Consider the following 15319-nt stretch of genomic DNA (forward strand, 5'->3'; position numbering starts at 1 on the left):
CCCTCTATGCCACAACTCACCCTGGCCTATTAAAGCATAAGGAGCTGACTAGTGCAGGAAGGACCCAATAAAGCAACATCACACAAAACCACACTAAACTGACTAAACTCTGACTCTCCCCCTGAACTAAGGGGGACCTCAGCCTACTTCTAGTTCACAAAGCCGAGCACTAAATAAAAAACACTTAAAACCTACACAGATATGACAGTAAATGACTCCCAAAAAATCAACATTTTACACTAAGCTTGGTACCCTCACAGCTCCTACCACTTATCCTGAATTATCTGTGCAATACCCTCTCCCGCAATTGCAGACAGCACAACAAAATAAACTCTGCACTGCAATCACGTAGGACAAAATTAATCAGGCAATACTACAACATAAGCCTTCTAAAGCTCCTGGCCCAGACAGTTCAGCCCCTTCTCATACCAGCTTTAACCAAACTATTTCATGCATTGCTCAATTCAGATACGGAAATAACACAAGTGGCGTCAAGGGCCAATTCTGCACAAAACAAACATTACTACACCCAGATTAAATGGGATTCATCCAAGGCAGAGAAGCAACTGACAAACAAATTCTACAGATAGTCTATGAGGCTGAAAGCTCAAAAAGGCCATGCATTTATCACTAAATGTGGATAAAGTTTATGACTACATAGACTGAATATATATACCAAGTACTACATTGCATGGGGTGTGGTTATATCGCTTTCCTACTGCCTGAGTATCCCTGGGTGGGCAATATTCATCAACGTTCCTCAATAAAAATGAAACCAGGCAGGGCTGTCCCCTATCCCCTCTAATCTTTGCCATGTGTATAGAACCCCTAGCACAAAAATATACAAGTTCAACTAGACATCAGAGGGATTAGGTATAAAATTGCTCTATTTGCAGACAACAACATATTCTTAATAACTAAACCCCTACCCTACCCAAACTTTATAGAGAACTACAGTGGTTCGGCAATTGTATCAGGTATTGAAATAAACACTAACAACTCTGAAGCTCTAAACCTCACCCTGGAAAGCCATATTTAAAAACTCCTAGAGATGAATTTTGTGTTTTAGTGGGCAAAAAAGGGATTCAAATACTATTATTATTATAGTTCCTCCTAAAATGAGCCTTATATCAGATCTTAACTGTCTACCCCTCCTAGCCTCCTAGTATAAAGATATCCAGTGTTGGCACAATTTACCAGTTTCCTGACTAGGGCAAATCTACTCTGTAAAGATGAATTTAGTGGCTAACTTTCTATATCTGTTTAGAGCTCTGCCTTTGGTCCCTTCTAAAAAAAAAGAAGTAGAAAAACTTCAGAACCGCATGATAGACTTTATTTGGCATAACATACGACATAGAATTAACAAATAAATCTGTTGCCAACCAGTCTCACAGGACTGAAACATTATTGTAGCCCAAATAGTAAAATGGCATACTTAAAGTCACACCAACAGATGAATAGAAGTAGAAAACCTGCTACCACACATAAAGCTGCAGATTTATTATAGCTGGACCCCAAACACACAACCACACAGGACAGGAACAATATGATCATTTAATACTCAGTAACAGAATGTAACAAAGCAAAATGTACTCTACGTCCACAGACCTTACCTTTCCACTTATCTCCATATTTCACAATCCAGCTTTTCCTCCTGGCTTACAATCCTCATCATTCTCCTGGTGGGAACAAAGACTAAGTGAACCCCTTGATGATTAGGAAGGGGAAAAATACACAGATAAATGGTGACCTTTTCCATTAACACTCACATAAAAGAAAATGCCTTTAAAATCTACCATGACTGGTACCAAACCCCCAAAAGGCTCCACAAATGGTTCCATACAACAGGCCTATGTCCATGAGGATGTTGAGAAACAGCAGATGAAATGAATATGTGGTGGACCTGTCCCCTGATCAAATAACTGTGGACAGAAGTATTCTAAACCATAAATGAAATTTTAGCTACTGATATAGCACCTGATCCATGGCTGTCCCTTCTTTTACGTAAACGGAACCAACTTACACACAATGAACACTGATTTTGCATACACCTATGTAAGACAACCAGATGCCCGATATCCAAGAAGTGGGATGGTATGCCTCCAGCGATCCAGGAGATATGTAATAAGCTATGGTGGACAATAGAGATTGAGAAACTTACAGCACTGCTTAACAACAACATAGGCAAATTTGAAAAAGTGTGGAATATATGGTTATACATGCAGGCTTTGTTACATAGTGGAATTTATTCATGTCCGAAACAGGTATGCTCAACTGCATATAATCTCCCCCTACACTTCTTTCCTACTCTCTCCCACCCCCCACATTGTTATAAGTTTGGCTAATTGGGCCACATAGTTATATAAAAGTATATCACAAATGTATAATCCAGACAAATGCTGTTCAATATTTCAAATCTTTATTCTAACTGATACATGAAAGAACATATGTAACACTCAATTTCTTAACATTATGAAGTTAATAAAAATAACATATTTCCAATATAATCTTGCTAACCAGAGTTAAACATAAACTCTAATGGCTGTTTGATTTGTGAACTATACCAGAAATGTTTTATCAATTGTATTTTTTTTACTGTTATTTTCAGTCTTCATTTCTAGAAAGATAATTCAGAAGGTAAAAAAAAATCATTTGGCATCAGCAAGAAGAAAAGGTGAAGAAATGTAGATTGGGTTTCTGAATCTTGAATTAATATTTTTTTAATCTCTATTACAGGGTAAGGGATGCATTGACCGATGTCATTAGGTGTGCTGTGAAGTAAGTAAGCTTGTTAAAGGATGTCAAGTAAGGAAAACTCCCCAATGCACAATTTTTCATTCCCTAGAGCTGTGTGTGATGATCACACAGCATTTGCATTGCCTGACCTGTCTTTACTACAAGAAATTTTCCTTGTATACTACTTCAGCAGGTCTGGAAGAGCTATTCATGCTCTTGGCAGACTAAATTTAATCTCACAGTATGATGGATGTAGAGGTTAAATACAACTGGAAGAATTTTTTGTCTGTCAACTTAAGACAAGGTATTGTCTGGTCAGGAAGATTTGAAGTTTTGATGTTATCAATATAAATAACAAGAAAATGTGTGTTAGATCACTTAACAGAACAAAGAGCCAATCGTTTGAGTGGTGTTTTTAGACTATACATGGGTTTAAAAAAAGTTGCCTTTGCATCATTCCATGGGTTTTTAAAAGAACAAGAATACACCACAAATATGCTGTTTAGGGCACACCATACAGTTTGGCAATCACCGGAGTCATGGAAAAAATGTAGGAGGGAGCACGATTTAACAGCTAAGAACACAGAAAACAACCTACGGTAGTTTATTCCATTTTATTTTATTTTCTACTCTATATCTAGCCTTGGTCTACACAACACACTGACCGATTTCCTGTTATATTCTGACTTGTGACCCACTGTTAAGAGCTATGGGTACAATGTACAAAAGGCATTTGGAGTATTCTTAACATATGTTATTCTGTACTTTCAATACAGGTCTTTTAGATGTTAATATTATTTTGTCTACCCAATGGCTATTGCCGAATGGGACATTCAAAGACAAGCTCTACCTTTATTCATTTGCCTGTCTATTAACTCAACAGATATTCTATATATGGGTTATGTAATATGCAGTGAAAAATGAGTAAAAACGTCCATTTTGGTAAAGGAGCCATTTCAAGGACTAATTTGCCTTGGAATAGTTCACTTATACCCTTATATTTATTTTCAATGCATTTGCAATGTAAAGAATGCGCAATTTACATCCTTTCAACTAAAGTCAGACTTGGACTAATCAGGAATTCCGTTTCATGTGATCATAGCATACAGATAACAGATGTTTATATTCCTCAGAAATGGGAAACCTTTCAAAAGGCTGCATGAGTGTTTTTTGTAACTAGGATTTGACAGCAACAAGCCTTTCTGAACAGGTGTTATTCGAGTAGATTATACCAAGGTCATGGGTTTGGTAACAACAGATTCTGAACATTTAAAAAAAATAAAAAAAAATAGGAAAGCATGTGGTGTATCATAGAGAATGTATTCTGGCACCACATAGATTGCTTGACAGCTGTGCTCTCTTGCTGTCCTGTGTGAACTTATCCTCTTCATACTGTTCACATTTTAATTAGATTTTCCACCTCATCAGCACCATTACAGAGATACTAACATTAAAACAGAGGTTTCTGAAATGTGAAACCATAGTTATCATCCGCCTCCAACAGATAAGTATGCTTTCTTAGCACAAGACCCAAAAATACCTTTTCATTACCGGGACAATCGACTAATGCTCTCTGTGATATGTAAGATTATGCCTCAATTTAATGTACCACACAGCCCAGCAGTATACACCATAAAACACTGAATAAATTAATACTATGGTTTGTTATACAAAGACTGTGGGTTTCAGAAATAATTAACAGACTGTAGTGTGAGTTACTCTGAAACAAATTTTTCAGTGCAATTGATTGACTGAGTAAGGGTTTATTCATCTCTGTCACCACAAAATGCCAAAAAGGAAGAATATAGTCTGCTCTTCTGAAATTGCTACATTTGTAAGCATGGCTAGTGCATGATATCAGAATTGTTTTGCAGTTTTATTCCATAAACTATTTTTAATTATTCACATCCATTGAAAAGTTGTGTTGAATAGAATACTACTGGAGACAACTGTTTCTCCTTCTCCTAGGCATATACTGTCTTTTAGATCTTTAGACCTTTTAGACTTTTAAGTGCTCCACAGAATTCATTTGGGTCCCATACATCTGTTAATAAATAGATAATAAATATAAATAATAAAGAAATAAATAAATAGACTGAAGCTGAAATCCCAATTTATACCAGTAGTTTCAGTTTTATCACAATTATTAACACTTGACTATGGGGCACATTTACTAATCCACGAATATCAGAAAAGCGTCCGAATGCGTTTTTTTTTCGTAATGATCGGTATTTTGCGACTTTTTCGAGCTCTCAATACGAAAGTCGTACTGTCTATGAAAAAGTCGCGACAATTCTCAAAATTTGTATTTGCAATGAAAAAGTCGCGACAATTCACGAAAGTCATAATGCCTATGAAAAAGTTGCGACAGTTCGCGAAAGTCGTACTGGCTATGAAAAAGTTGCGACAATTCGCGCAAGTCGTAACGGCTACGAAAAAGTCGCAAAAAATACGAAAGTCGCAAAATGTTCGTTTTCCAATCCAAATTTTTCCCATTCGGATTCGTGGATTAGTAAATCAGCCCCTATGAGTAAAGTGTATCTGTTTTAAGTAAAGTGTGTCTGTTTTTCAGGTACGGAATCTGTTGTATGGAAACCCATTATGCAGAAAGCTCAGAATTACAGATTACGATTTTTCTTTTCCTCTGTAATAATAATAAAACAGTCCCTTGCACAAAAAATATAATCACCGGTAATCCTTATTGTTACTATACCCCCAGAAAAAGTTAAAAAACAATATTCAGCATTACTTGCCATATATTGACCGTCACTAAATGTAGCAGGGGTGGTACTGACAAGTAACAGAGCTTAATCCACCTGGATTTTTTTTAATTGTATGTGTCTGTTGCATGTTCACCTTAAAGGAAAATTATACCCCACCCCCGGGTCGAAAAGCCCCCTTTACTGGTTTACATAGACCCCCCTCACCTCTCCTTTCTCGCATAGTTGAAGCTGATTTCGAGCTAGTCTCAATTGCGCATGCTCTAGCGGGGTCCATGTTGGCGGTGAGACCCAAAGCATATCTGAATGAACGGAAACTGATGCCCAGGTGTGCTGCCACGCTGCTCTTCTTTTTTAGACTGGATTTTTCGATAGGTCCACTTTTTAAAGTTGTTTACTATGCGAGAAGGGAGAGGTGAGGGGGGGTCTATGCAGGCCAGTTAAGGCGGCTTTTCGACCTTGGGGGGTGGGGGTGTTTAGTTCTCCTTTTAGTACTCTCTCATTTAATCTGAAAAATAGGATGGAAGGTGTGGCTCCAATCTGACTGATATATAACATATTCCTATATCTGAGAGGTGTGATGATTCCTGTCATCAACAATATCTGGGGATACACAATTTTAGAATTTGACTGAATATGAAATCCACCAAAAAAAAATGTATCCAAATATAAACCACACTTTGTATATGAAAATAAACAAAATGCCAAATAACAAAAATGTCACCTTCAGTTTTCTAATTCTCAGGATGTTATATGATTTTAGGAGATCAGGTTTAGCTTAGTTAGACTCCCAGGAAGGTATTAAAGGTATCAAGGATGCACCGAATCCCAGATTAGGTGCAGGATTCAGTTTATAACCAGATTTTTTTTGTGCAGTATTCAGATGTATTCTGAACCTAAACTGGAAATCATGAGTCACAAATTTTGTAAATAATAAAAATATTTTGGATAGTTCTGTGCAGAAAAGGAGTTTAAAATTGTTATCTTCGTAATCCGTGGTTCTGACTTGCTTTGGCACAGTTGATGCGAGGAATACTTGACTGCACATACGGAGTGTGATCGTATCAGCTTTTGTAAACCCATTACTACATCTTTTGTTGTTTTAGAAAAGTAAGATTTTTTCATTACAAATAAACTACAACAGAAGAGCATAGTAGCTCAGCCAATTTTCCACAGTGTTTGAAGAGCAAAAATTAAGAAATCGGGTCTACAGTACATTAATACTAAGTCAGCTTAGATGCTTGGAGAGATAGAACCAGCACTTCAGTGGACAGCAATACTATAGGTGATCTGGTTTACTAATCTGCTTCTGGACAACATGATCAGAGAGATATTAAACAAATTGAATTTTTTATTCATTATTACAACCATAGTTTTAAAAACAAGTAAAAAAAAAAAAAATTAAAAGCATTTGCAAAGCGTCTTTATTTCTGATATACTATTTGACAAACTAGGTTTGTGACTTACCCCTTTAAATGAAACTGGACTAAAAAACTACCTCTATTCCCATTACAATACAGAACTCTGAGCTGTAATAAACAAATTTGCTGGGTTTTAGACAGGTATTGGATCCATTATCTGGAAACCTGTTATCTAGAAAGCTTTTAATTACAGGAAGGCTATCTCCCATAGACTCAATTTTAATCAAATAATTGACATTTTTAAAAGTATTTTTCTTTTTTGCTGTAATAATAAAACAGTACCTTGTACTTGATCCCAACTAATTAATCATTACTGGAGGAAAAACAATCTTATTGGGTTTAATTAATGTTAAAATGATTTTTTAGTAGACTTAAGGTGTGGTGATCCAAATTACAGAAAAAACCCTTACCTGGAAAACTCCAGGCCCGACCATTCTGGATATCAGGTCCCATACCTTTGTACATTAATAGTTCATATATTTGGAATACCACACATTACAAACTTTTATGACTTTCATGAGGGTGCGCATCAGGAAATATCCAATTTTTCCTTTACATTTAATATTCTTTTACAGAACAGCACAGCTTTGGTAATGTTAAAAAACCTTTATTATTTCAAGGTAGCCCAATGCTCAGCAACATTTATCAAGCTTGATAAAGAATAGAGTGCTTTCTTGAATTATCGCTGAGCATTGTACTGCCATGAGTTAATAAAGGCTTTTTAAATTAATTGAATGCTTGCTGTCCCATAAGGTAATGTATAAAATAATGATATGAGTGTCATTAGCAGATTTGAGAGCATAGCCTTACCACCTACAATAAAGCCATCAGTAGGCTGGCAGCAGTATACATATTTCTTATGGCGCCCAGCCAGTGTATGCATGGTTCATTTCTTTCACATTGTATCTCTTTCTCTTTACAGAGACAGTCCTGTGGTGAAGGGAAATTCTCTGTTGGCATTGACTGGACTTGCTGTGGCTGTATCAAAATATGAAAGCAGTCTTCCATCAGAAACAGAGGGAGCCCCAGAGGTATGCTGGAGATGAGATTCATGATTACTTTTTATAAAGTGTTGTATTTGTCTCTGTCTCCTGCCTCATAGATGCTGCAAGTTTCAATAGCCAGATTGTAACTAGCTAAAACAAGGTGTCTCAGCTCCATTCTTTTACACTAGTTGCATAGATTTGTAAGATATGTACAGACAAACCACTGAATGAGAAATTCTCACTGTTAGGTTTCATCCATCCTGTTGAGATTATCCAATCAGACTGTGGGTAGAACATTGCAAGTAGTATTGGTGCCCAAGGCACCATTATTATTATTAGACACACACACAACCTGCCACTGCTCACAACCACTCAATCTTTTACCTCAGGAATTGCATCCATGTCCTTATTGGACCCCACACATGTTTCTACTGCTTTTCCTGTTTCTGACTGTGAAGGTTTGATAAATTTGCTTCATTCTGCATACTTGCTCCAGAATGGGTTTGACTAGAAGCAAAGAAATCTGTTGAGTTTATTTGTGCTCTTTGACAGTTGGAGCTGGAGATCATGGATTTAGAATCCAAGATACCAAATATTCTGCAGAGGGCTTCAGAACTGTGCTTACTACAAAGAAATACAAATGCTTTACCTGGGGAATTATCCCTGCTATGGTGTGTTGTATTCATCATCTGAAGCCCTCTGTGTTGCACTGGCATGTCCCCTTCTGGATTTGTGCAATAAATAGGATGCCTTAAAGTGTTTAAAAAAAAAAGTGCTTATTGTTACAGGTGAAAACACTACAATACAGAGTGAAGAAAGTGCTAGACTAGAAACAATGTGTTCCATATAGTAAATATTTATCTCTTTTAAATTCCAAAAAAATCAATATATGGTAAAGGTGTCATTTATTGACACTAAATATCAACAAATATATATACCATTTTAGTAAGTTGTACATTAATATTATACATACATAAGAGTATAATACATATCAGCAGCTCAGAAAAATTGAAACATGTGACAACTTCAGACAGAAATGTGTTGGCTAGTATACATTTATTAAAGGAGAATCAAACCCTAACGACCCCAACCCCTTGCCCCCACTCCAAGCTTCCTCCCTGTAGCATCTATTCTTTTCAGAAATCTCCCTGTTTCCTGACCTGCCATAAATGTGCAGAGTTGGGCAGTGGAGTCAAAGGGGCCATGTTTCCCTGTCTTCCGATCCTCACCTTTCAGAGCGCCGACATAGACCTTGAAAGAGCATGCACAATCAAATCCAGGTCCTGAATTCGCTTAAACTGCTCGTGCTCCCACAAGATCAGTACTGACAACTGAAAGAAGAGGGTCAGAAGATGGTGCTGTTAAACTCATGTAGATTTATAGCATGTTAGCGCACAAGGAGATGTCTGAGCAGAATAGCTCTTCGGGGGGCTGAGAATAGGGTAGGGTTTAGTTCCCATTTAAGGGAAAGGCCCTGTACTCTGCCATCTGACACAGAAACCCTACATATGAATAGGATTTACTGTGGTTACCCTGTAATATACCACATATATATTTAAGGAAAAATCATCAAAGGCTATTGCTAAAGGTGCTAATAGAAGCAACCTTAATTTGTGCAAAAATAACATATTTGCTTAACGTTCTCTACTCAATGCTGCAATACATTTAAAGGCACAGATAAAATCGTTTTTTATGTTAATACATGCTTTCTTAAACATTATTTGTTTTGACCTGTAGATTGAGCCTGATATTCTTCCCACAAGTGCTTGGATCACCATGGTTCTTGACACCCTTTTGAGTACTGTGGACAATCATTATCAACCGAAAGGAAGAATCTTCCCTTGGTTCCAACATGTAAGTTTAGATATTCTTTAGCAATTGTATATATGCAATTATTATACACATGCAGGACAGCTCTATAACAAAAGCAAGATGATTAACAGGTACAGCCCAAAATAGTAAAGCTAATTACAGAATTTTGCTACAAGGCGGTACATAATTGAGAGAAATATTTCCTTTATAGTGGATGCCATTGTCTATATCAATGAAGAGCCAGGGAGTTGGGCCAGAGACGTTGTTTTATGTACTGTTTAGATTATGTACGCCACTGACAGACTTTTTCAAAGCATGGAGAAGGAAGGAGAAAAAAACATCTAGAGAGAAATATATTCTAATATTTGTCACTCGGGCATTGAGTGACCAATATAAACATAAACCTTTCATGTAACATAGATAATATAGCCTCTGTTCTAAAATAGGCTATGGCACTGTGAAGTTTCATAACCATGTATGGTTACAAAGCTGTAGAGACCATTTTCTTTTATACAGGTCATTAAATTTGAAGGTAAAAATATTCTTATTCTACAGTAATGGTTACATTATTGTTGTGAATCTATATAAAGAAATAGAACCCAATTATCACTATAACTCACCTGTTAATAAAACACATACAGAATAACCCAAATTTTGCATCTGTGATTCTGACATGTAGCTAGAATCACATCAAAATCCAATATTAATATCTCAGAAGATTGAACTAGTTTCAGTGGGTCATGTGACCAAAGCAAAGTTTAGACTTAAGACCTGCAATAGTATAACTGACAGTTGCTTCTTGACAATATAAATGCATTAGGTTTGATGCTTTGATTCAGGTGTGACTTTATAATATATATAAGTGAGACCATTAAGTATAATTGAGGTCATCTGACGATTTATTTTACAGGTTTTAGCTGCTGTGAATTACAGAGCTATTTTAACTGTCAATCAAAATCTAACTCCTGCAGAAAGAGATATTGCTTGGGACCTGAAATTTTCTAGAAAAAGTTTTTCTTTTTAGTAATTTGGATGAACATGCCATAAAGTCTACAAACAAATGTTTGAATAAAGTGCAGAGTAAGGCCTGAAATGTTGCCTTTCTGACCTATCTTTGTTTCTAAACCAATTGAAGACAACAGATCTGTTGTCTGCAAACTAATATTGTACAGTCCATTTTCGGATTTCTCTTTGGAATAAGATTTAATTATTTTTTCTCCAGCTTTTTTGTGGGTTTCCTTTGAAAACAATATAAATACATTTGAATACTATAGTATTTTTTTCATTATTTTTTATGATTTTTTCTCCACAATTCCACTGTGTATTTTGTGACTTTTACAAAAAGCTCTCCAAACTTAAATTAAATGTATTTTGAGATCACGCTCTATACAAATAATGTGAAATACAAAATGAGTATTATGTGTAAATATATAGAAGGCATTAACATTATCTGGTGTTACCGGGCTTACACTTCTTACATCATCTTTAAGAATGCTATATTTAAATTGGGAAATTGGAAAAATTGACAACAGTTTAGTGTTTTGGTTGCCACAAAGCCACACAGATGAACATAATTCCCTCTGTACCTTTAATGCCTGACTTGAGGTGCTGCCAGAAAGCTCTGATGTTTAGTTTGCAGAAAACGAGCTGGCAGAATTCCATCGAGCACCAGTGGGAGAATGTTGCAGCAGATGGCTCGTTTCCTGTAGGGGGTTAATTCATTTTAATGAACGATACCAAGACATAAATAACTAGAAGGATAAGTCCCAAGATACTCTGCTTCAGATATGTCAAAAAACACAACTCCAAAAGATTAATGCAATGAAAAATAGAATGACAGTGTTCCACTGCATTGTTTTATGTGGTGCCTCAGTGGTTTTCAATGCATTGCTTTGCAGTTTTGCTTATGTTTCAGGCTATGAACCACAACTGGTATTTTTTTTAATTCTTCTCTGTATGTTTGCTTTCGGATTTTGGAAGAAAGCTTAGTCTTTTTTGTTTTAGTTATAAAATATTAAACATACTGGAAACTCTTGAAGATGGTCTTATACACTGCAATGTGGAATAAGTGAAATAATTTTTCTGTACTTTATAGTAATAAAATAGAAGCATCCTCTCCACAAATTTTACTCCACTCTTAAGGACAATGATATATACTTTTGTGTTTTACCCATGTCTGATGAAAAATTATTTCAGCCAGCACAACAAGTAAAGTGCAAGCGGGGCTATGCCTGAACCTAGGCATGCATCAATTGCTGGTTATTTGATGGTAACTATGCTTTTTAAATTGGAAGAGTCTGATTTTGAAACAAAAAAAAATTGCTCTAAAAGTCACCACCAAAGCCTGAAGAATGGAAGAGATAAAAGCCTTTCTAAGGCAGAACAAACCTTTTTAGCTTTTTAAAAACATTTATATAAATGATAGATCTCTGTGGCCCATGTGTGCAGTGACAGGCAGAAGCAAATCCCTGATCCTACAGCACACAGATTTTTTAAGCATAGGGGTTAATACCCCAGGTGGCATTAGCCTTAAGTTCCCTGGAGGTAGATTGTATCTATGATCTATATCATTTCTATGTCCAGTGTGTTGCACCCAGAAACAGTGCAGCAGACTGAGAAACAACTTTTGTCAATATGCTGATTTTGGGTGAATGGTTAAATATGTGTGTGTAATGTTGTTTGTAATTGTCAAACTATTTGAAAAAGGTGCCAGTGTTTTGGAAACTACCATATTTCTCTTTTTTTAGAATATAATCTTACACTGTACATCTCAGTAATTAGTGTATTACAGGTATAGGGCCCATTATCCAGAATGCTCGCGACCAAGGGTATTCCGGATAAGGGGTCTTTCCATAATTTGGATCCCCATACCTAAAGTCTACTAAAAAATCAGTAAACCATTAATCAAACCCAATAGAACTGTTTTGCCCCCAATAAGGATTAATTATATCTAATTTGGGATCAAGTACAAGGTACTGTTTTATTATTACAGAGAAAAAGGAAATCAATCTTAAAAATCTGAATTATTTGATTAAAATGTAGTCTATGGGATACAGGCTTTGTGTAATTCAGAGCTTTCTGGATAATGGTTTTCCAGATAAGAGATCCCATACCTGTACTTTGTTTATTTACTGTTTTTCCTCCCAAAGCTTCAGATTCATAGATTTACTGCTGCATTAAAAGTAAAATAACCTCCACTGAGCTGCTTTATTTTATGATTTTGTTAGGCAAGAAGTTATCATCTCAGTAACGATTATCCTAAAACCTCACTTCATTTTCCTCTTCATAAAATAGATTACTACTCCAGATTATTTTATCCCTGTGGAAATAATCCATCTGCCGAATAGCCTACCCTCTGTAATAATGCAGAAAATCTGCCAGCTGACTTCTTTGTACAATAGTCTTTTACTGAAATGCTTTCCTCGCTGCATTAATTAAACTATTGGATTTCTTTTGGTTAGAAGCCTATATCTTGTTTTATCATTTACTACTTACATATTCGTGCAAGGAGTGGACACAGATAGAAAAACATTACCTTTTGAGTAAGGGTATTTAACCATTTAGCCTGCCTGAAAAAAAAATGGCCAGATATTATCCAGCTTGGATATTTACATGAATGCCCAAATATTGATATGTTTACTTGGGCTCATGGACTGAAAATGTATATGAAAATAAAAAATAGAGAGAGAACTCTCTTTCCTTGATCTATAGACGTAGCATCCATTCATAAAGTAAAGTAAAAAGCCAGATTCCAATTTCCAAGATGGCCTGTCAACCTGTCGCCCATGGAGGATATAGATTTATCAGAAGGTACAGAAAAATACAAATGTGGTTTTCCTAGTGGATTGGTAAAATGGAGTTGCATTGCACTCTCTTGGAGATATGAGGGTATTGACATGAATTAAAGCAAACAGGCCTGGCTATATTAAGATTGTTGGGTTTCAAACAAAACTGTGGCTTCTAGGGATGGATACGTAGATCAAGGCATTAATGAGAGTGCTGTTTAGAGAATTAGTTGAGTTTGTTGTACTTCATGGAAGGCTAGTTTAGACATGAAAAAGCCTGGATGTGTTTTTATCATTGGACTAAAATATAGCCCAGTTGCTTTCCATTACAATATATTGCAGACACAGTGTGTTATAAATTTTTCAAATTTGTTTTGTTGTGGTTTTTTTTGCTCAAAGCATTTTTTAAGTTAAAGCATTTTGATATTGCTATCTTTTTAAAATTTATATCATGGAAATATATGGCCCTTTGTTATAGCCTTGGATACCTCCAAAAACATTGCTGAGTAACAACTGAGCAGGATGAATCTGATACAGCTTATATGTCTGAAAATACCAATAATGAGTAGTTGCACCTATTTTGTTTGTTTCCATGTCATAACATCTGATAACTATGGGAAAAGAACAAATTTTGTGAAAATACACACTGTAGTAATTACTAAAACATGCATCATCTACTTGCAAAAATCTAATAGGGTAACAATACTTGTAAGCTGTGTCCTCTATTTTCTTTTTGGCTGTGTATGCAGAAAAATATTTTTGTGTACACTTTAAAAAACTGGTGTGTGCAGTACAAATTATGTGTTTTCACACAAAATTCTTTGTGCGCACCATGATTCATTGTGTGAGCTGGTCTCAAAACGTGTGTACAAGCGCCCATCTTATAGGAAACAGTGCTTGTAAGGTATTATCATTTTTCTCGTTTACTTCTCCTGTCCACACCACCCCCGTTTTAATGTTATAAACTTGCTCCCTTCAAGTATTTCGCAAAGCTGAGCCTGACATCGCTGCCAGCTCCCCCCACGCAAATGCGCCTCCTACTTTCCTATATGTGGCTGCGCAGATCGGGAAGCAATTGCTGTTCCAGGCAGGGATCGTTCCAGGGTTGGCGGGCCCACCAGGTGTTGTCCCCGGTGTCCTGCCGGCCCAGTCTGACCCAGGCTTCCCTTTTGTTTTAGAAAGCACTTGGTTATCAGATCAGAAAATACTAAGTCTGAATACTCCGTGTGCTTGTTGGCTTCCTCCTGTAATATCATTGAGGCAGTCCTTAGCCTTTTTGGGAAGGACTGATATATATACAGAAACAAAAGGAGCACACCCTTCAGGCAATCAAATGCCCTAGGTGCTGGTCAAAAAATTCAATAAACAAACAGGGTACCGCACACATAGGGACAAAAAAAAAAACAAAAAAGGTTTATTGAAAAAGATTCGACGTTTCGAGCACCAACTGTGCTCTTCCTCAGGGACAAACCAAAAAACCTTTTTTTTTTTGGTTTGTCCCTGAGGAAGAGCACAGTTGGTGCTCGAAACGTCGGATCTTTTTCAATAAACCTTTTTTGTTTTTTCATAAAGTCCCTATGTGTGCGGTACCCTGTTTGTGTATGTGTGTGTATATATATATATATATATATATATATATATATATATATATATATAAATTCCTTACGTTGATATTGACAGCCAACAAAAAAGGGCTGCCCAAGATGCCAATGATCTGCCTTAAAATAATGTTTTATTCTTAACTGAGCACTGATCCTGGGGATGACATTACTGCATCTCATTGAATTTTCAAAGGTGGGTGGGTGTAGCATCATGGTAAAGTATGTGTGATTTGGAAAGTCTCACAATACTGGTGCCTG

The 15319-nt window shown here is 36.3% G+C and overlaps 1 protein-coding gene across 3 annotated transcripts in view; it reads left to right on the forward strand.

Moving 5' to 3' along the window:
* focad (focadhesin) overlaps positions 1-15319 on the forward strand; it is a 146424-nt gene that overhangs the window by 106593 nt on the left and 24512 nt on the right. For all 3 annotated transcript variants that reach the window (XM_012962109.3, NM_001374673.1, XM_031899765.1), the window contains exons 24-26: positions 2737-2778; positions 7800-7908; positions 9601-9717. In XM_012962109.3, the coding sequence (XP_012817563.1) occupies positions 2737-2778; positions 7800-7908; positions 9601-9717 (268 nt within the window). The remainder of the gene's footprint in view (positions 1-2736; positions 2779-7799; positions 7909-9600; positions 9718-15319) is intronic.

Source organism: Xenopus tropicalis, chromosome 1, assembly GCF_000004195.4.
Source record: "Xenopus tropicalis strain Nigerian chromosome 1, UCB_Xtro_10.0, whole genome shotgun sequence".
Lineage (NCBI taxonomy): Eukaryota > Metazoa > Chordata > Amphibia > Anura > Pipidae > Xenopus > Xenopus tropicalis.